This window comes from Schistocerca piceifrons, chromosome 3 (genome assembly GCF_021461385.2).
Source record: "Schistocerca piceifrons isolate TAMUIC-IGC-003096 chromosome 3, iqSchPice1.1, whole genome shotgun sequence".
NCBI lineage: Eukaryota > Metazoa > Arthropoda > Insecta > Orthoptera > Acrididae > Schistocerca > Schistocerca piceifrons.
The window spans coordinates 289167572-289188696 of record NC_060140.1 but is presented as its reverse complement, the minus strand read 5'-3'; the positions used below and the strand labels follow the sequence as shown (position 1 = coordinate 289188696).

General features: G+C 44.6%; 1 protein-coding gene across 1 annotated transcript in view; it reads right to left on the bottom strand.

Moving 5' to 3' along the window:
* LOC124788595 (facilitated trehalose transporter Tret1-like) overlaps window positions 1–18210 on the bottom strand; it is a 59842-nt gene extending 41632 nt beyond the window's left edge. The window contains exon 1 of the mRNA XM_047255865.1: window positions 17844–18210. Coding sequence (XP_047111821.1) covers window positions 17844–18210 — 367 coding nt within the window. The remainder of the gene's footprint in view (window positions 1–17843) is intronic.
* Between the last annotated feature and the right edge of the window lie 2915 nt (window positions 18211–21125).

The window sequence follows — 21125 nt, the reverse complement described above, 5'->3', positions numbered from 1 at the left end:
CCATAAAGGTTGCGAGAATAAGATTAGCTTATTACAGCACACACAGAGGCATTTAAACAATCATTTTTCCCGCGCTCCATACGTGAAGGGAGCGAGGGAAAACTATAATAATTGGTACAGCGGGACGTACTCTCTCCCATACAATTCACAATGATTCGCAGAGTATAGATGTAGATTTAGATGTACTTTGAACAAGCATCTGGCCGCTGCTTCACTACCTGTCGCATTTACAGGGTCATCTGCTTAGCATATCACTCTCCTGGATGTTAATGTTGGGATTCGAAACCGGAGCCTCTAACTCTTCTTTAGACAGCTCAATAGCTGTATTCAGAAGTCTGAGAAACCCGTTCCCCTTGTCTCAGCCAGTGAAATTCGTTGCAGTTCAAACAAGTTGACAGTTCACCCACACAAACGGATATAATTATTTTTGAGCGTCCAGAATACGTCACATGAGTGCTTTGCTAGTGAAATAGTTGCATTTTTAACTAACAGACACCCCCGAATGTTCAGTTCGTGACTCTAATTGTATCGGTTGGTTATTGAGAAATGTCTCATGCACAATTTCCACCATTTCTGTCAAAAAGACGTGGGACGAGTCAATTCAAAAGCTACATATACATAATTAATTTTGATGTATGGGTGCATGATGGCCATTTACAGGCAAATAAACGATTCAAGATCTTTAACTTAATCAAAATACTCATATTAACTTTTGTCAATATTTATCTGATGTCCTGAATGCTGGAATTCAGATACATTGCGAGATATTTCTCTTGCTATCCTTCACTGTACAAATTTACGTTTGCTGCCAAAAGAGTGGCCTAGTGGAAGGCGTTGATGCCTTCGCTGGTCGTCGGGGTTGAAGTTCGAAGGGGGACTCATCATCACTGACGACAGTTCTCCTCCAGTCAATGAGATTCCAGCCGATGACAGTTGGAGACGCCCCGAATAGTTGTGGGATACCAAACTGTCTGTCACCCGCCATACAGTCCAACAACCAGGAGTGATTGTCTGGGATGCCATTTCTTTTTATAGCAGGACCCCTTTGGTCGTCATATGCAGCATGCTTACAGCACAGCGGTAAGTCGACGATATTCTGCGCCCCGTTTTGTTGCCCTTCATGATAAGCCATCCTGGGATTACATTTCAGCAAGACTGTGTCCACCCTCAGACGGCGAGAGTTTCTACTACTTGTCTTCGTACTTGCCAACGCTTACCTTGGCCAGCATGGTTGCCGGATCTCTCCCCTACTGAGGAAGTTTGGATCATTATGGAAAGGGTCCTCCAACCAGCTCGGGATTTTAACGATCTGTCGTGCCAATCGGACAGAATTTCGCACGATATCTCTCAGAAGAACATCCAATAGTGCCAAGCCGAATAACAGCTTGCATAAGGGCCAGAGGTGGACCAATGCGTTTCTGACTTGCTCAAATTGTGAAGCTCTTGCTCTTGAACAAATCATCCAGTTTTTTTCTGAAATTTGTGACCGAGCGATTCTAGGCGCTTCAGTTTGCGGTCGCAGGTTCGAATCCTGCGTCGGCCATGGATGTGTGTGATGTCCTTAGGTTAGTTAGGTTTAAGTAGTTCTAAGTTCTAGGGGACTGATGACCTCAGATGTTAAGTCCCATAGTGCTCAGAGCCATTTGAACCATTTTTTTCTGAAATTGTAATCATTTGTTGGTCTGTAAATGTAAATAACATCTACCAATTTCCTTCCCTAAAGTTAAGGTAGGAAACATAAGCATTTTCAAACCGTCTGTAGATAAAAGAAGGAGCGAACAAGAATCATTATAGAATCTATGAAATCAATCAGTAGTCATCCAGATAATGATAAAATAGCAGTTTTATTCTGGAGTGTTCTTGTGAATGTTGTAGCAAAGAAATAAAGGAAAATAATTAGTCATTCACTTAGTCTCCATCGAGGGCTCATTGTCACTAGAGAGGCATACGCTGGTACAGCACTATGGCGTGGTAGCCGCCTAAACGACGCAGCCCGCCTGTCGATCGGTGACCAGCGAATTGTTAAAACCAGGGACGCTTTGGCATGCGACGTACCTGATACTGCGGCCACACTACCAGAAACCCATTTTAACACCTATAAATCTGGCCATCAGGACAGTCTCTTCATCTAGTGAGTCATCAAGTCAGCATCTGTTGTCATATGGCCTTCTGCCACGAGGCAACCACTATCCAATTGTCATCCTAACAGGTCCACTAGGGCAATGGCCTTGCCGCAGTGGATACACCGGTTTCCATGAGATCACCGAAGTTAAGCGATGTCGGGGGTGGTCGGCACCTGGATGGGTGACCATCGAACCGCCATGCACTGTTGCCATTTTTCGGGGTGCACTCAGCCTCCTGATCGCAACTGAGGAGCTACTCGACCGAATAGTAGCTCCAGTCAAAGAAACCCATCATAATGACCGGGAGAGCGGTGTGCCGATCACACGCCCCAACTATCCGCATCCTCAACTGAGGATGATACGGCGGTCGGATGATCCCGATGGGCCACCTACGGCCTGAAGTCGGAGTGGTTACACGTCCACTAGCCATGGGGCCAAGGGTTGAACTGAGGCCCTCCCAGCCACCGAGCCACTAGGCATCAACCAGTGTTAGAGATTGCTTTCCAGATTCAGGTCTCTATGACCTCCCATCAGGCTCCCTCACCTTTATCCGAGACGGGCTGTGCCACCTCAACCCATAGCTGAGCTAATTCCGCCAGCCACCTGAGTATGCCCACATCGCAGGGTCTCCTCGCCGCTGTGCTGAAATACACATAGCACAAGACAGTTGCGTCACCTCTATACATTGTGTGCCACAGACCATGGTTACGACGCCTACTACCCAACACGCACTTGATGCAGGAAAGCGTTACAAGTGCACACAATTGGGAAGTAAATAAAGGATTCTGCTGTTAAGGAGCTGCTTTTGGGTCACCCTGACCCACCAACTGCTACTAGAGAACAGCCATCCATTACAGAACCAAGAAAACTTCCAGAAAGAATTTTCAGAGAGGAATTTGAAAATATTCTTGAACCACAAACAAAACTTTCCCATAGGATTCATGAAAATAGAGTTATGTTAATTATATCGCTGACAGAGGTAACTAATCTCTCATCCTTCTCATTCATTGTCCGTGAGATGAATAGAAAGTTAGTACCAAATAGCAAGACATCTTTCACGTGCAGAGGTGTTACATGCTTGTGGATCTCTGTCGCCTGAAAGCACATTTTCCCCACTGCCACGCCAACCTGGCTGAGAGTGGAGAGGGGGAAACTGCGAACTCGCCTAATTAGATGACGATGCAATCAAGCAAGAAATACTGAACATCTTGTATGCCCTCTTGGTTTTTTTATTTCGTATTTCTCAACAACATAAGCTCAAATGATTGACTCTGAGCACTATGAGTCTTAACTTCTGAGGTCATCGGTCGCTTAGAACTTAGAACTAATTAAACCTAACTAACCTAAGGACATCACACACATCCATGCCCGAGGCAGGATTCGAACCTGCGACCGTACCGGTCGCTCGGCTCCAGACTGTAGCGCCTACAACCGCACGGCCACTCCGGCCGGCAACAACATAAGTCACAAACAAAACAAACTTTCAGTATTATTTAATTATTTTTGGTACACTGAAGAAAAAATAAAATACAGGCCGAGTCAAAAGTCCTTGGACACCTTCATAAGTTGGAAGATTAAAGGGAAAATTGAAATGTGATGATGGGAACATAGGTTTGCCGTGGGGCCTCAACTTTTGGAGTGAATGTCATTCATGGCCGCCTTCTTTAAATCCGTCATTTTGGATTCAAGTCATTTTTTAAATGGGAATGGGGTGTATGACACATCAAATAACACTCGCTTGAGCCTTGGAACTGAGTGGTGTAATTTGTTTTTGTCTATCTTGTACAGTTTAGAAGTTATTAATGTTCAAAGTTACCTTGATACAACTTACGTCTCTCTATGTTCCAGGTGATCTAAAATGGGTCTGACACGTGAACAGAAGATCGAAATCATCCTTTTATCCGGGGAACGCAGCTACCGAACAACAGCAGCTGACTACAACAGACGGCACCCAGACAGAGAACCGGTATCGCACAGCACGGTGGCTCACGTGATCCAAATTCCGGGAGACGGGCTCTGTTCACGACAGGGCGACCAAGGACTGTCACCAATGAGGAAACTGCAACTGCGGCTGTTGCGTCGTTTGTGAAAAGTCCTAAACGAAGTACCCGTTGTATGCCCCTGGCATGTGGAGTAAGCCAAACCTCCATTGTCTGGATATTGCACACCAATAAGTGGCATCCTTACAAGCTGCAGATGCAACATCGACTTAATGAGGATGACCCTGATTGCCAGTTAGAGTTCTGCCTGTGGGCTGCTGAACTGGATCATTCGTTTGCCAAGGGCATACTGTTCAGCGACGAGGCGTATTTCACTTTGAATGGGGAGGTTAATCGACATAATTGTAGATGCTGGAGTGACGCAAATCCGAACTGGGTTGCCCCAATTCGAGAACATAGTCCAGCGAAGGTGATGGTGTGGTGTGGTGTGGCATATGGGACACCCGCATCATTGGGCCATTTTTCATTTACAATACCTTAACTGCAACACGGTAGCTGATGCTGCTGCAGGACCTTGTGTTCCCTTCCACACTGAACGCTGACGTCATTTTCCCATCTTATTTTCAGCACGACAGAGCCCCTCCACACTATGGCATTGGTGTCCGTGAATGGTTGGAGGAACAAATGTCAGGGAAGTGGATTGGTCGCCGTGATCCCGTGGAGTGGCCGCCCAAATCCCCTGACTTAACGCCCCTTGATTTTTATCTATGGAGACATCTTAAGCAGATAGTGTATGCTGAGAGAATCAATGATTTGAGACACCTGGAGGAACGCATAAAACACGCCTGTGACCAAATGGCAGGAGACACTCTCCTCCATGTGCAGTCTGAGTGGTTGCGGCGACTACAGTTGTGCAATGCACGGGATGGACAACACGTAGAACATGTGTTGTAGCAATCGGTATAAAGGTAGTTTCCCAACTTTCAACGTTAATAACCTTTAAACTGTACAAGATAAACAAAAACAAATTACACCACTAAATTCCAGAGCTCAATCGAGCGTTATTTGATATGTCATACACCCCGCTTCCCACTTTTAAAAAAAGTACTTGAATCCAAAATGGCGGATTTCAAGATGGCGGCCATGAATGACATTCACTCCAAAAGTTGCGGCCCCACATCAAACCTAAGTTCCCATCATCACATTTCAATTTTCCCTTTAATCTTCCAACTTATGAAGGTGTCCAAGGACTTTCGACTCGCTCTGTATATATGTGGCACAGTCTGTCGGCATAGGGACAAATGCAGACAATTTCGTAGATTTTTGTCACTCACGTTCCCACGTAAACGTGTCTTATTTAGTTTCATAAACGAAAAAAGCCTTTCACACACGTAACACATATGTTCACCAATACATTGTATCATGTTTGCTATCTCATTACGGAGACTTGGAAGCTCTTCCCGACGAAAACGACGTATAACTCCTGGACATTTTAATGTAAAATAATTTCTCTTTCAAGCGGGAAGTACATCGCAGATCGATCAGTTCCACCTGCACATGCTCAAGAAGGCTTTCAGCTGAATCGGCAAATGGCGTAGAAAACAGGTCAAATACAGATGTAATATTCTTTCTGCGCCACAATGAATCCTTCAAATTCGCGTTCCCTTTAACGCCAATGAGCTTAGGAATATGATTTTTTTTTTGTGTCAAAAGTGATCCTTCCACAATGTGATTTTATTTTTACTCGGAAATACATCCCCAGCAAATCAGAAATAAGTTGGTTCTGACCCTGAAACGTGTTTTGGGGAGAGGGGGGTGGCAGTGAGTAGTCAATTCCACTTAAAATGTGGGATTTGCAATCCATTCCGGATGTCCTAATTTTAGTTACGGCTTCCCTTTTTCCTTCGGAAGTTCAACAACAGCGGGTTTTAAACCGAAATGCCGTTCCAAGCATGTCCCTTGACTTAACCAACGAACTTTGCTGTAGTATTATAAGGCCTCCATACGCGTAGTTCACTTCCCTCAAAAACTGTTGCAACTGACAGCGCAATAATGCATGTAACTTCAGAAAATGTAGAATTTATACCACCAATTTTATCACCTACTTCATGCCTGCAAATTTAGCACATAATGCTTCTGGATGTACAGAACAATGAATCCCGTATGAATCGTCTGTCGATCGTTGTAAATTTTTGCTCTCTCATCGTCAATTAAATCTTTAAAATTTTTGTGCATGGTGCTGAAATGATGTTCTATAGAACTGCGGTACCAGTTGAGAATTCTCATCCTTTCCTTCTGCAATTCCAATTCCTTTTTAAAGGTTGAGACGATAAATCGCTGGACTGCCTCTTTTTGAGCGAAGAGCCACATTTCATTTCAACTACCTTTATACCACGAGCAAATAGAGAAAATCGAACAGCGCTGGCATTACGAATCTACCGAGCTCAAGAATTCGCGCACTCTGAAAAATGCCACACTAAATGCCAGAAGAAACAGTATCCCATCGCACTGCTAAATGAAATGTCGCGCTGTACCGAACAGTTGTGACAAGGAGCAGCAAAACCGAAGTGTACCGACTAGTGCCGAGAAAGGCCCAGTCTCGGACAGCACGCGAGCGGAACATTGCGCACGCATGAAGTCATGCACAATGTGGTCGACCCTGGTCGACAATTGAAGATACGCTCTTTAGACTGTTAAAGACTCCCTGTCAACTGTCATTATTCCAATGAAATGTCATTATTATTTGATTTCACGAGTTAAAATTATATTACTTATATTAGACTAATTTAAATGCTGTACCTGTGTTTCGTTAAAAACGTAGTCAGAGTATGCTATTATTTTATCAACAATATGAATCGCTTTAAAGAATCATCATATACCTGAAATCAGAACAGTAACAGATGCGCGAAGTAAATGTGAAAATTCAAAACATTAACATACACACATAGCTAGTGTGAAAATGGATGAGGATGCAAAAATTATTCGACCAAAGAGAGTGTAATACGATGCTCAATAAGTATCAAATGGATACATATCGCTTCATTCCGTGTCATTCAACGAGCCAAAATATGATGGGCAATCAAATGAAAACCGTAAATCCGCCACAACGGGAAAATGGAATTGTTTCATTCAAACGTAATCAAGACACGCGTTAATATGTTTATTCCATTGGGAGTCGAGACAATCAATTTCTGTTCATAGAAAGCGGTCGGCCGCCGACGGATCCACAACCGCGATTACATTTGCACTTTGCCTACATTCAAGCATTTATTTTTTCAGGTTGCCAAAGATGTGAAAATCACATGGCGAAAGATCCGAGCTGTACAGAGGATGTCACAGTGTTTCTCATACAGGTCACTGAAGCGTAGCCGCCGTCCGATTGGTAGTGTAGGGGCGAGCGTTATTGTGCAACTTTACCGGAAGGTGTGTGAATAGCTTTGGATTTCTTTAGCGGGAGAGATGTAGAATGTTTGCACTATTGGTTTTCCCGTTTGCCTCTGGCTCGAAAACCATAATCAAGACACTTTGCAGAAACTGCAGTGAGTCATAAATCAAAACGCCCACGAATGCTGTCGGACGGAATCATCCTGTTGAACGATAACGCCCGTCCAAACTCTGACAATAGGACGAAGGCTTCAGCGATTTGGTTGGGAAATACTGCAACATCCTCTGTACAGCCCGAAACTTTCCCATGTAATTTTCACATCTTTGACAATCTGAAGAAAGACATGCATAGGTGTCGGTTTCAATTGGACGGGGAAGTGCAAGTGTGGATGCGGATCCATCAGCAGCCGATCGAGTTCTACGATAGAGGAACAGATCGTCTCGTCTCTCAATCGGATAAATGCTTAACGCGTATGATGATTAATTTTGAATGGAACCATTCCATGGTCCGACTGCGACGGGTGTCCGGTTTACATTTGACTGTCCCTTATAAATCTGACCGAAAAATGTTTGTAAGACATAATAAGAAATAAGTTGTTATAGTTCATGAACATGAGACTGGTCTTCACAGAATAATCCCACCCAGTTATTTCTATCTCGTTTTGTAGGAAGAGATGTCAAAAAGTAAAGGGATTTTGCAATTTTTCGCCGTAGGGCTTGGTAGCACTGCTAGTATCCAGGGCTGAACTATTGTCTGCAACAGTTCTATGCAACATGTCACTCTTACTCCCGTGAAAGTCGTTGTATTGTAGCAGACCGTGAAAAATGGCAGCTCCATTGTCGATCTGCACCAAGGAGGAAATGATGACAGTGATTCTCTTTTTGTTTGCAGGAGGTGCAAACCTGCGGAAGTTATTCGTCAAATGTAAGCGCTGTATAGTGACAGCTGTCTATCGCGAAATGAGATCAACGAATGGATACAGCGCTTCAAACAGAGAAGAACTTACCTATGTGACGAGGAAAGATCGAAGTCAACTACTGAGGACAATTTGGAGGTCGTTGAGGGCGCGAATCACAGTGGACGAAACTGCCAGTGCTTTACGTATCAGTCATGGTTCAGCGCATTCCATATTACACGACAGGCTAAATTTTTTGAAAGTGTGTACAAGGTGAGCACCGAAAGAACTGTCAGTGCAGCATAAGACGCAAAAGATGGATGTCTCTCGTAAACATTAGGCCTGTTATCATCGCGAGGGAGACGGATCTCAAATCTTTACTGTAGACGAAACTTGGGTGCTTCATCGCGAAGCGGTAAGTAAGGCTGCAAGCGTGGTTTGGAAACACATCATCACCAGAAGTTAAGAAATTTAAACGTCATTCATGAACTGGTAAGGTTATGCTAACACTATCCTGGGACATGGAAGGTGTGGTAGCCGCTCATTTCCCCCCAAGAGGCGAAACTGTGCACTACTGTGATGTGTTGCGAACTAAATTGAAACCTGCAATCAGATCCAAACTTCGTGGAAAACTGCGAAAAGCTGTCATCCTGCGCCGGCCGGAGTGGCTGAGCGGTTCTAGGCGCTACAGCCTGGAATCGCACGACCGCTACGGTCACATGTTCGAATCCTGCCTCGGGCATGGATGTGTGTGATGTCCTTAGGTTAGTTAGGTTTAAGTTCTATGGGACTGATGACGTCAGAAGTTAAGTCCCACAGTGCTCAGAGCCATTTGAACCATTTTTTGTCATCCTACAGCAAGACAACGCTCTGCCACATTCTGCCAAACGGCCGAAACAATAAAGGAGTTGGATTCGATTTGCTGGAACACACGTCATACAGTCCAGACCTGGCTCGAAACGATTTCCTTACGTTTCGACCATTGAAGGAAGCGCTCAGGGGAAGAAAATTAGCAAACGACGCCGAAGCTCAAAAAATGGCTCTGAGCACTATGGGACATAACTTCTGAGGTCACCAGTCCCCTAAAACTTAGAACCAGTTAAACCTAACTAGCCTAAAGACATCACATACATCCATGCCCGAGGCAGGATTCGAACCTGCGACCGTAGCGGTCGCGCGGTTCCAGACTGTAGCGCCTAGAACCGCTCGGCCACTCCGGCCGGCGACGCAGAAGTCATTGATGCAGTGCTAAATTGGTTACAGATGCAACCAAAACGCTATATTTTCCCTAAGGAGTCAAAAAAACTTGCGAAACGTTGGACAAAGTACGTTAGAGCGTAGGGTGGTTACGTAGAAAAATAATGTATGTTTCAATTTTCGATCATTAGAATAAATCCAGAATGAGAATTTCACTCTGCACTTGAGTGTGCGCTGATATGAAACTTCCTGGCAGATTAACAATTGTGTGCCGGACCGAGACTCGAAATCGGGACCTTTGCCTTTCGAGGGCAAGTGGAAGGTAGGAGACGAGGTACTGGCAGAACTGAAGCTGTGAGGACCGGTCGTGAGTTGTGCCTGCGTAGCTCAGTCGGTAGGGTGCCTTAAATGGTTCAAATGGCTCTGAGCACTATGCGACTTAACTTCTGAGGTCATCAGTCGCCTAGAACTTAGAACTAATTAAACCTACCTAACCTAAGGACATCACACACATCCATGCCCGAGGCAGGATTCGAACCTGCGACCGTAGCGGTCGCGCGGTTCCAGACTGCAGCGCCTAGAACCGCACGGCCACTCCGGGCGGCAGTGTGCCTTAGGCAGGGCAGCAGTGCGCTTGGCCGTCCACGACTCCGCGCTTCTCAGTCGAACAAGCTATAATGGCCAACTCTTACAGGAAGAACACTCTTAAGTTAACCTTTTGAAATGAATACGCAAGACCCAAAGCACTAGCCGTCGAACGCTTCCTACTCGAAGATCCCCCGTGACGATTTCATCGGCATACCACTATCGATCATTAGCAACGTCGTTTATGTTAAGATGACTTCCAACGCTGCCTGCAACGAGATTATTCAACGGTCGCGACATGGACTAAAATTCCGACACTCCGACGATGACCTTGTCGGCTCATAAATTTGAGCAGCCAGCTATTTCTCGGGTTGAGTTCCTTAGTTGTGATCGCCCCATTCCGCACCGGCGACTTACGTTAGCCAAGCCGGGTAAACAACCGTCCACGCCGCGTACGCAGTTCGCTAAACAGGCGACTACACAGGCGAACAGAATTAAGTCTTGCCCTCGCTGTTATACACGGCACAAACACCAAGATTGTCCCTCCCTCCAAGCTCAATGTTACGCTTGTGGTAGGCACGGACATATGCAGTTCGTGTGTCTGCAACAAAACTAACATCAGAATTTGGCCACTCACAAAAATCTAATCACAATTCCCATGGCATTAATACAGTATATTCCAAGTCTACAACAGGCGTTAGTACACCTAGCAAGCGTGCAGTTTCGTCAGTGATACGTCAGTCAAACAAACTTTTTGTTCATTTACTTATTTGTGGGAAACATGTGAAATTTCAATTGGACACGGGTGCCTCTGTCACATTGCTCAATCGTCGCACATATGAACTATTCGGCTCCCCACGCCTGTCTAAAACTAGCACGCAACTAACGGCTTATAATGGACAAGACATCAGCCTCGTGCGTATCGCTCCTGTAGGGATTGCAAAGACAAGATTAGACTGACTACAACACATAGAGGCATCGAGCAATTGTTCCTCGAGCATTCCAACCGCGAAAGGTTCGGTAAGAAACCGTTACACCATGTACTAAGTTTTAGTATCTTCTGCCAAGCACGTCACAATGTTTTGCAGAGTATATGTAAACATAGACGTAGGTGTAGACATAGACATAGTTAGCTCGAGATTCTCCGTGGAGCCGTCCGGAGAGGCCGAGCGGTTCTAGGCGCTACAGTCTGGAGCCGCGCGACCGCTACGGTCGCAGGTTCGAATCCTGCCTCGGGCATGGATGTGTGTGATGTCCTTAGTTTAGTTAGGTTTAAGTAGTTCTAAGTTCTAGGGGCCCCCTCATGAACCATGGACCTTGCCGTTGGTGGGGAGGCTTGCGTGCCTCAGCGATACAGATAGCCGTACCGTAGGTACAACCACAACGGAGGGGTATCTGTTGAGAGGCCAGACAAACGTGTGGTTCCTGAAGAGGGGCAGCAGCCTTTTCAGTAGTTGCAAGGGCAACAGTCTGGATGATTGACTGATCTGGCCTTGTAACAATAACCAAAACGGCCTTGCTGTGCTGGTACTGCGAACGGCTGAAAGCAAGGGGAAACTACGGCCGTAATTTTTCCCGAGGGCATGCAGCTTTACTGTATGATTAAATGATGATGGCGTCCTCTTGGGTAAAATATTCCGGAGGTAAAATAGTCCCCCATTCGGATCTCCGGGCGGGGACTACTCAAGAGGATGTCGTTATGAGGAGAAAGAAAACTGGCGTTCTACGGATCGGAGCGTGGAATGTCAAATCCCTTAATCGGGCAGGTAGGTTAGAAAATTTAAAAAGGGAAATGGATAGGTTAAAGTTAGATATTGTGGGAATTAGTGAAGTTCGGTGGCAGGAGGAACAAGACTTCTGGTCAGGTGACTACAGGTTTATAAACACAAAGTCAAATAGGGGTAATGCAGGAGTAGGTTTAATAATGAATAGGAAAATAGGAATGCGGGTAAGCTACTACAAACAGCATAGTGAACGCATTATTGTGGCCAAGATAGATACGAAGCCCACACCTACTACAGTAGTACAAGTTTATATGCCAACTAGCTCTGCAGATGACGAAGAAATTGAAGAAATGTATGATGAAATAAAAGAAATTATTCAGATAGTGAAGAGAGACGAAAATTTAATAGTCATGGGTGACTGGAATTCGAGTGTAGGAAAAGGGAGAGAAGGAAACGTAGTAGGTGAATATGGATTGGGGCTAAGAAATGAAAGAGGAAGCCGCCTGATAGAATTTTGCACAGAGCACAACTTAATCATAGCTAACACTTGGTTTAAGAATCATGATAAAAGGTTGTATACATGGAAGAACCCTGGAGATACTAAAAGGTATCAGATAGATTATATAATAGTAAGACAGAGATTTAGGAACCAGGTTTTAAATTGTAAGACATTTCCAGGGGCAGATGTGGACTCTGACCACAATCTATTGGTTATGACCTGTAGATTAAAACTGAAGAAACTGCAAAAAGGTGGGAATTTAAGGAGATGGGACCTGGATAAAATGAAAGAACCAGAGGTTGTACAGAGTTTCAGGGAGAGCATAAGGGAACAATTGAAAGGAATGGGGGAAAGAAATACAGTAAAGAAGAATGGGTAGCTCTGAGGGATGAAGTAGTGAAGGCAGCAGACGATCAAGTAGGTAAAAAGAAGAGGGTTAGTAGAAATCCTTGGGTAACAGAAGAAATATTGAATTTAAATGATGAAAGGAGAAAATATAAAAATGCAGTAAATGAAGCAGGCAAAAAGGAATACAAACGTCTCAAAAATGAGATCGACAGGAAGTGCAAAATGGCTAAGCAGGGATGGCTACAGGACAAATGTAAGGATGTAGAGGCTTATCTCACTAGGGGTAAGATAGATACTGCCTACAGGAAAATTAAAGAGACCTTTGGAGATAAGAGAACCACATGTATGAACATCAAGAGCTTAGATGGAAACCCAGTTCTAAGCAAAGAAGGGAAAGCAGAAAGGTGGAAGGAGTATATAGAGGGTCTATACAAGGGCGATACACTTGAGGACAACATTATGGAAATGGAAGAGGATGTAGATGAAGATGAAATGGGATATACGATACTGCGTGAAGAGTTTGACAGAGCACTGAAGGACCTGAGTCGAAACAAGGCCCCCGGAGTAGACAACATTCCATTGGAACTACTGACGGCCTTGGGAGAGCCAGTCCTGACAAAACTCTACCATCTGGTGAGCAAGATGTATGAAACAGGCGAAATACCCTCAGACTTCAAGAAGAATATAATAATTCCAATCCCAAAGAAAGCAGGTGTTGACAGATGTGAAAATTACCGAACAATCAGTTTAATAAGCCACAGCTGCAAAGTACTAACACGAATTCTTTACAGACGAATGGAAAAACTAGTAGAAGCCGACCTCGGGGAAGATCAGTTTGGATTCCGTAGAAATACTGGAACACGTGAGGCAATACTGACCTTACGACTTATCTTAGAAGAAAGATTAAGGAAAGGCAAACCTACGTTTCTAGCATTTGTAGACTTAGAGAAAGCTTTTGACAATGTTGACTGGAATACTCTCTTTCAAATTCTAGAGGTGGCAGGGGTAAAATACAGGGAGCGTAAGGCTATTTACAACTTGTACAGAAACCAGATGGCAGTTATAAGAGTTGAGGGACATGAAAGGGAAGCAGTGGTCGGGAAGGGAGTAAGACAGGGTTGTAGCCTCTCCCCGATGTTATTCAATCTCTATATTGAGCAAGTAGTAAAGGAAACAAAAGAAAAATTTGGAGTAAGTATTAAAATCCATGGAGAAGAAATAAAAACTTTGAGGTTCGCCGATGACATTGTAATTCTGTCAGAGACAGCAAAGGACTTGGAAGAGCAGTTGAACGGAATGGATTGTGTCTTGAAGGGAGGATATAAGATGAACATCAACAAAAGCAAAACGAGGATAATGGAATGTAGTCGAGTTAAGTCGGGTGATGCTGAGGGTATTAGATTAGGAAATGAGACACTTAAAGTAGTAAAGGAGTTTTGCTATTTGGGGAGCAAATAACTGATTATGGACGAAGTAGAGAGGATATAAAATGTAGACTGGCAATGGCAAGGAAAGCGTTTCTGAAGAAGAGAAATTTGTTAACATCGAGTATAGATTTAAGTGTCAGGAAGTTATTTCTGAAAGTATTTGTATGGAGTGTAGCCATGTATGGAAGTGAAACATGGACGGTAAATAGTTTGGACAAGAAGAGAATAGAAGCTTTTGAAATGTGGTGCTACAGAAGAATGCTGAAGATTAGATGGGTAGATCACATAACTAATGAGGAAGTATTGAATAGGATTGGGGAGAAGAGAAGTTTGTGGCACAACTTGACCAGAAGAAGGTATCGGTTGGTAGGACATGTTCTGAGGCATCAAGGGATCACCAATTTAGTATTGGAGGGCAGCGTGGAGGGTAAAAATCATAGGGGGAGACCAAGAGATGAATACACTAAGCAGATTCAGAAGGATGTAGGTTGCAGTAGGTACTGGGAGATGAAAAAGCTTGCACAGGATAGAGTAGCATGAAGAGCTGCATCAAACCAGTCTCAGGACTGAAGACCACAACAACAACAACAAGTTCTAGGGGACTGATGACCTCAGATGTTGTCCCATAGTGCTCAGAGCCATTTTTTGCGCTGAAATCACCGCAGTTCATGATGGTCGCATGGACGTTAAAACGACGGGACATAGTTCTTAATAGGACGACATTCTCTGCAACGTGCGCCCTTGCTGGCCTCAAGGTTAGTAAAAACTTCTTGTGGTAGGGCGTCCCATTCCAAGTTCAGTGCGGTTGACAACTGCTGGGTAGTCATAAGTGCATGTGGGCGTGGCTATTTGGCTTACTGGAGACACTGTATTGTCGCACAACCGCATCACTGAGGCTTTCGTGGCCAACTCCCCATCTTCAAACGGACTTTCCTGTCTCAGCGGCTTTTAGGACACTAGTTAGTTGCTCGATGTCTGATCGTTTTGAGCGGGTGAATAGTGTTCCTCAAAGCAGTGTTTTAAGTGTTACCCTCTTTGCCATTTGAACCATTTTTCCGTGGAGCCTTGTCAATAACTGTTGGAATCGCTGGAACTCGCCTAGTCACTATGTGTGGTGGAAGAGGGACACCCATTACACAAAACTTTCTGCAACCATAGCATCATTTTGATGTCACGCCCAATATCGACAGTCGAAGGACTGCTGTCGACTTTTGTTAACGTTTGCTCTCACAAGACATCACGCCGCTTATCGGAGATTTACGAAATCACGCCGTTCTAATTACGATTATTGTAATTATTTTTATAAATTAAACGTCACATAACGATTTATCGATGGTTAATTCTTTCGTATAAGTGTACTCTCTCAGGAGTGAGTTGTTGTCAATATTATAGACATGGTTCAAATGGCTCTGAGCACTATGGGACTTAACATCTGAGGTCATCAGTCCCCTAGACTTAGAACTACTTAACCTAACTAATCTAAGGATGTCACACACATCCATGCCCGAGGCAGGATTCGAGCCTGCGACCGTAGCAGCAGCGCACTTCCGGACTGAAGCACCTAGAACCGCTCGGTCACAACGGCCGGCCAATATTATACAAATTATGCTTGAAACTCGCTTGTATTATAATTCGCGGCATGCTGTTTCAAGGTGACGCTGCATTAAAAATTCATCACAAACCTGTCACAATTGTCATTAAATGTCAGCTTATAATGCATCAACGATTTAAGCCTTCGAGAGATGGTATGATATCCAGCAGACTAATATCAGATAACGAAGTGCTAGCGTAATTGGTTTGCGGATTCGAAGAATGAAGCATCCTGCTACACGCAACTTTTTTTCATCTTAGCGTTGGTAACACATTCTGTAACTTTCTTAGGATTGTAATACTATAGTGCGCGTCATTTATGACGGCGGCCGAGTTTAGGTTCGTTCTGCGCATCTGACTTCACAAAACACAGTCAGCCAATGAACAGAGAATGACGTCGCTAGAGCTCGACTGCAGTGCAGAGCACGGACGAGTGTCTTCAGTTTTAGAAACGTTCAGTCATAAATAAAGTAATAGAACAAAAGCAATGTCTTGATAGCACACTTTCTTTTATAGAAAGTTTGGAAAATGCATTCCTTATACCAATTGCTTCATATTCTATTAATTAATTAAAGCAAACAAGCAATAAGCCTCCTAATTCAGGCGATAGCAAGGAACGGTGTTTGTATCAATCCAAATAAAGCCAAACGCGCGTAGTGTAAATAAAACTTTTGTTACAGTCGCTAAAGATGGAATATTTCTCAATATTACATACGACACCTATCTGGTACTTAAATTAAATGAGATATTGCTATACAGTAAATTTTATATGAAATTTAGGTATCTTGTCCACATTTCATTCTCAACATTGTGGCAAGTAAAATCGACCACACGGAAAGTATACGCTATGGACTTTTACCTCTAAAAACTTTTCAAAATTTCGTGCAGTGGTTTACTACATTTAATGCTGCACAATAACTGCGTTGAACATAAAAAAAATGGTTCAAATGGCTCTGAGCACTATGGGACTTAACATCTGTGGTCATCTGTCCCCTAGAACTTATAACTACTTAAACCTAACTAACCTAAGCCGGCCGCGGTGGTCTAGCGGTTCTAGGCGCTCAGTCCGGAGCCGCGCGACTGCTACGGTCGCAGGTTCGAATCCTGCCTCGGGCATGGATGTGTGTGATGTCCTTAGGTTAGTTAGGTTTAAGTAGTTCTAAGTTATAGGGGACTGATGATCATAGATGTTAAGTCCCATAGAGCTCAGAGCCAACTAACCTAAGGACATCACACACATCCATGCCCGAGGCAGGATTCGAACCTGCGACCGTAGAGGTCACGCGGTTCCAGACTGAAGCGCTTAGAACCGCACGGCCACACCGGCCGGCCGTCGAACATCGAAACAAAATTAAGTTATTTATGGGGGGATGGTATCAGTCAAGCAGATGTGTAAAAATCAAATTTTTGGGCCAAATAGTTTTTGTGAAATCGAATGATAAGTGTGTCAAAGCAGTCGGAACACCATGTGTCTGCACAGGCGAGCAGTGCAGTGGTGAACTCGGCGCACAGCGCGGAATGCGGGGAGCACGTCTCTGTAGCAGCGAAAGGGTTAATGCGGCCGTGGTGGCTTTACTTCATGAAATGCGCGCTCCCACCTAAACTAAGTTTGTAGACTATACTATACTATGGCGCTGCTTCTCTTGGCGCGTGCGTCGTGTGCAACTGGCAACGCAGCAACCTCCCGCGTCTGGGTGGGCATGCGCGAGCCGCCAAGATAAAAGAATTGAACTATAGTGTGTTCTGCAATATTCGATGTTATTCACATTTCCGTCTGATTAAACAGCGAATGGTGAAATAAATATTTGGCAATTTTTCGAATGTGTGGTTAGGCGGGAGCCTATGACGACAGCTTACATTGCTGTGAGTGAAAGGAGAAGCAATGACATTCATATCCTTACAAAGTCGATAGCAGCTCCTGCGAGTATTGAGATTGCGGGTGACAAAGTGAAGTCATGTTTGCAGAAAGTCTTGTGAAATGAATGTTACCCTTGCTGAGAATAGCGGTTACTGTTGGTAGTAGCGGGTGGTAGTCGTGGTAATGTCACTCGACAGTGTAAGACAATAGCTGCTCTGAGTGCACAGAACTGGTTTCCTCTAACATAAAAACGTTCAGAGAGTGTACTGTACCGAGGGTGAGCATCAGCTGGTAAAAGACGCCTAGCGCGCCGCGTATCTGCTTCTCGGCGATCTCGCCCGTGTAGACGGGGGCGGCGGTGCAGTAGCCGGCGCCGCAGAAGCCGGTGATGAAGCGGCCGGCCAGCAGCAGCGGGATGCTGCGGAAGAAGGCGAGCAGCAGCCAGCCCAGCACGAACGGCGGCACCAGCGCCAGCATCACCGCCTTGCGGCCGAACCGGTCCAGCGTCAGCGCCATCAGCATCATCGACACCAGCGACCCCAGCGGCGGAATGCCCGCCACCCACGACAGCTCTTCGTCCGTGTACATGGCTTCCGCCTTCAGCATCTCGAGCGCGGGGGCTGACCATCCCAGCACCATGCCGAACGCAGCACCGCCCAAGGTCGCTAGTGCAAAGAGATAGAAAATACAACATTCTCCTGAATACTTTATACTTTAGCCAAACTCAGTAAAATCTGGCATATATGTGTACATACATTATCTGATCAAAAGTACCCAGACACCTACTAGCAGACATTATTATGGGGAGTGCCCACTCTTCGCCTTTTTTCGGGGCCTGAACTCTGCTGGGGACACTTTCAACGAGGTGTCTGAATATCTGTGAGGAAAGGCATCCCACTCCTCCTCAAAAGTCGAAACTAGAGAAGATATTGATGGTGGACACCGGGGTCTGGAGCGGAGTTGATGTTCTAACTCATCCCAATGGTGTTTCATTGGTATCAGATCAGGACTCTAGGCACGTCGGCCCACTCAGGAAACTTATTGACCACAAACAACTGCCTCACGCATGCTGCTTAACAATGTAGTGCTTTGTCAGCAGATACAGACAGGCGTCATCTACGAACTGTTCGTCTTGTATGCAGTATACAATGTTGCAAAGTATGTTCATATCCTTCCACATTTAGCGTTTTCTTAAGTGCAATAAGGGAACCACATCCCAACTACAAATTACACCCCATACCCTAATACCACCTTCTCTGTATGTCATTGTTGGCATCACATATGATGGCAGGTAATTTTCTCCACGCATTCGCCCTACCATCGGATTGTCAAAGGGCATATCATGATTCATGATTCCAAAACAGTCTTTCCAGTCGTCCACTGCCAAGTGACGGTGTTTTTCACACAACCTTAGGCGTCGCTTAGGGCTGACTTCAGAAATGTCTACCTGATGAGGACTTGCTCAGCCACTACACCCCATCCTTTTAACCAGATACGCACACTCATTGTGCTAGTGTGCGGCTAGTATTTTGGAACTTACAGATGACTCCTTCCGATGATTCCACGTGACTTTTTTACGAGCACTTTTCACAATTCCCGACGGTCCCTGTTCGTCAGTACAGCTGTCACCATGAGTGACATAAAAGTAGATATCTTAGGTGTTGCGAAACAACTCAAATCACTGAAGAAAGGCAAGTCTGCCGATCCAGATGGTATACCATACCTTTCAGAGTATGCAGACACAATAGCGCCTTTCTTAGCAATCATATACAATCGCTCACTTAACAAAAGGTCTGTTCCTAAAGACTGGAAAGTAGCAACGGTCACACCAATATTCAAGAAAGGAAATAGGAGTAACCCATTGAATTACGGAGCTACTCGAACATTATGAATCACCCTGAAGCAAATGACTTAATGATACATAACCAACACGGACTCAGAAAATATCGTTCTTGAGCAACACAGTTATTTATTCCCATGAAGTAATGAGTGCTGTCGACAAGGGATCTCAGACCGATTCCATATTCTAGATTTCCGGAAGGCTTTTGATACCGTTCCTCGAAAGCGACTGTTAATCAAATTACGTCCATATGGAATATCGTCTCAGTTGTGTGACTGGATTCGTGATTTCCTCTCAGAGAGGTCACAGTTCGTAGTGATAGACGGTAAAACATCGAGTAGAACAGAAGTGATATCTGGCGTTCCGCATGGTAGTGTCCTAGGCCCTCTGCTGTTCCTGATTTACATAAATAATCTAGGTGATAATCTGAACAGCCCCCTTAGATGTTTGCAGATGACTCTGTAATTTACCGTTTAGTAAAATCATCAGACGATCAATCCCAATTACAAAATGATCTGGAGAGAATTTCTGTATGGTGCGAAAAACGTCAATTGGCACTAAACAAAGAGAAGTGCGAGGTCATCCACATGTGTACTAAAAGAAATCCGATAAATTTTGCGTATACGATAAATCGCACAAATCTAAGGGCCGTCAATTCGACTAAATACCTAGGAAATACAATTACGAGCAACTTAAATTGGAAAAATCACATAGATAATATTGTGGGAAAGGCGAAACAAAGACTGCGCTTCGTTGGCAGAACACTTAGATAGATGCGACAAACCCACTCAAAAGACAGCCTACATTACACTTGTCCGTCCTCTGCTGGAATATTGCTGCGCGGTGTCGGATCTTTACCTGGTAGGATTGACGGTGGACATCGAGAAAGTGCAAAGAAGGGCAGCTCGTTTCGTGTTATCGCGCAGTAGGGGTTAGAGTGTCACTGATGTGATATGTGAGTTGGGGTGGCAGTCACTGAAACAAAGGCGGTTTTCTTTGCCGCGAGATCTATTTACGAAATTTCAATCACCAACTTTCTCTTCCGATTGCGAAAATATTTTGTTGACACCCACCTACGTAGGGAGGAATGATCATCATAACAAAATAAGAGAAATCAGAGCTCTAACGGAGAGATTTAGGTGTTCCTTTTTCCCACGCGCCATTCGAGAGTGGAATGGTAGAGTAGTAGTATGAAAATGGTTCGATGAACCCTCTGTCAGACACTTAAGTGTGAATTGCAGAGTAACCATGTAGATGTAGATGTAGAATCTGCCTGTTTTGCTTTTACTATGATTGTTTCTTCGCGTTTTCACTTCATAATCACATGCCAAAATTCGACTAGGGAAGCTTTGTTCATGGTGTGGGTTCCTGTAGTCATGTCCTAGTTCATGAACCACGGGCAACGTATGAGTGGCCAAGTAAGTGGTCCCGACAGTCGGGATACCAGTTACTTTGGAATAAGGCTGGGCATCTCGGACTTATTCTGAGTCGTGGTCACCTTTGTGCTCGTACGGCAAAGACTACCAAATCCACCGGTTAGTCCCTCAGCCGTTAGGGGTAAAACCCAATGGGACTCGGGGCAAGTAAGGCTAGCAACCTGCTTCCCTGGTACTTTAAATATGATGCTGGCAACAATCAAAGCAAAATGCCTCGGACCTTTGGAAGTGACGGAGTCCCACCTCTAACTGACAAACCAGGGACTCCTAAGATACGA